Genomic DNA, 1272 nt, shown 5'->3' with positions numbered 1-1272 from the left:
TGTGTATGGGAAGACCAGCACTGAGCACCTAAAGATGGGAATGATTTTTCCATTACGAATTATGTGAAGATATCAAACACTACGAGTATATATTTATGATATGAGAAATCACCCAAAGAGCCCGACTGAGTACCTGGAACATCGTACTGCCGTTTTCCTTGTATGTTTTCAAGACAAGGCGATGGCTGATGCCCCCAAGCAGAGGCCCGTGGTGTCTCCCTGTCATCAAACTCTCTCCGCTCATCCCCAAGTGGAATTCTGAATCGTCAACACTGAAGACGGCTCGGAAGGTGGTCGTGGAGAACAGCGTAAGATTCTCTGGCGTTTCGTCGTTCACTTGCAGAGGAATATCGACACCGTCCTTGCCTTCCACCTTCCACACGGGCGTGTTTGTGGGACACATCCGAACGAAACTGCTTCCCGAAAGCTCCACTTTGTACACGGGACACTCGAAGCTAATGTTGCCTGGAAGCCAGGGCTGACGTCTGCCGTCGAGGAGCGTCAGATTTCCCATATAGCCAAGCGTGAACCTCATCCAGCCGCTGCTGTTGTCGGGAGCGGCGTAAGGGCCGTAAGTGCTCGTCGTCTTCGCCTTTATCGTTTGAGAATTCCATTCGATGTAATGGTACTTGTCGTCGGCGCAGGAGATGCGAGCGCGAATCCTTGTCGGTTCGTCGGGTATAAGGGCCAGGAATTCCAGGGTGTCGAACAGGATATCGCTCTCCGCTATTTGGGAAGAAACGATGCAGTCTGTGAAAACAGAATACTCAAATTAGTGAGGCTCTCTCCGCTTTTTTGAAACTATGTCTGGCTAATGACTGATTAAGGTCGCCGGACTAACCTTTCTGAATTTCGAAAAGGGTCGCAGGGAAGATGTGCAGCAAGAGCAGGAGGAACGAAGTCCTTTTTGCCTTGGCCGAGGCCATGGCAACAGCAGAGGAGGAGGCTGTTGTCCTATAAGGAGGCGCCCAGGAAAGACTGAGGGCGTTTAGGGATTCTTGTAGTGTTTCCCTAGAACAGCGGCGGGGTGGGCGTCGCCAAGCCTAGACTCCACCAATCACATCCACATCAGAACATCCTAATCCAAGGCTTCATCTTTTCGCTTCCGCCAATGAAGTCGTCGACCTATCAGGCTGTCACGAATGCTTGAAGCATGGCTGACGCTTGAGGACGCGTGTGGGGGAGGACGGAACCAAATTGATGATGTGATTTAATGCGCATGTTCTTTTCCTCCTTACCCCCCCCCCCCCCTATCTCTCTCTCGTTATATAT

The 1272-nt window shown here is 51.1% G+C and overlaps 1 protein-coding gene across 1 annotated transcript in view; it reads right to left on the bottom strand.

Annotated features, from left to right (window-relative positions):
- The window catches only part of LOC125039796, a 2828-nt gene extending 1872 nt beyond the window's left edge, over positions 1-956 (bottom strand). The window contains exons 1-3 of the mRNA XM_047634072.1: positions 842-956; positions 134-750; positions 1-28 (exon numbers count right to left, since the gene is read on the bottom strand). The exon at positions 1-28 is cut by the window's left edge and continues 138 nt beyond it. Of these exons, the coding sequence (XP_047490028.1) occupies positions 1-28; positions 134-750; positions 842-926 (730 nt within the window). The 5' untranslated portion in view covers positions 927-956. The remainder of the gene's footprint in view (positions 29-133; positions 751-841) is intronic.
- Between the last annotated feature and the right edge of the window lie 316 nt (positions 957-1272).

This window comes from Penaeus chinensis, chromosome 27, assembly GCF_019202785.1.
Source record: "Penaeus chinensis breed Huanghai No. 1 chromosome 27, ASM1920278v2, whole genome shotgun sequence".
In the NCBI taxonomy this organism is placed as follows: Eukaryota; Metazoa; Arthropoda; class Malacostraca; order Decapoda; family Penaeidae; genus Penaeus; species Penaeus chinensis.
The sequence above is the reverse complement of the archived record's forward strand: the minus strand, read 5'-3'. Positions and strand labels throughout refer to the sequence as shown.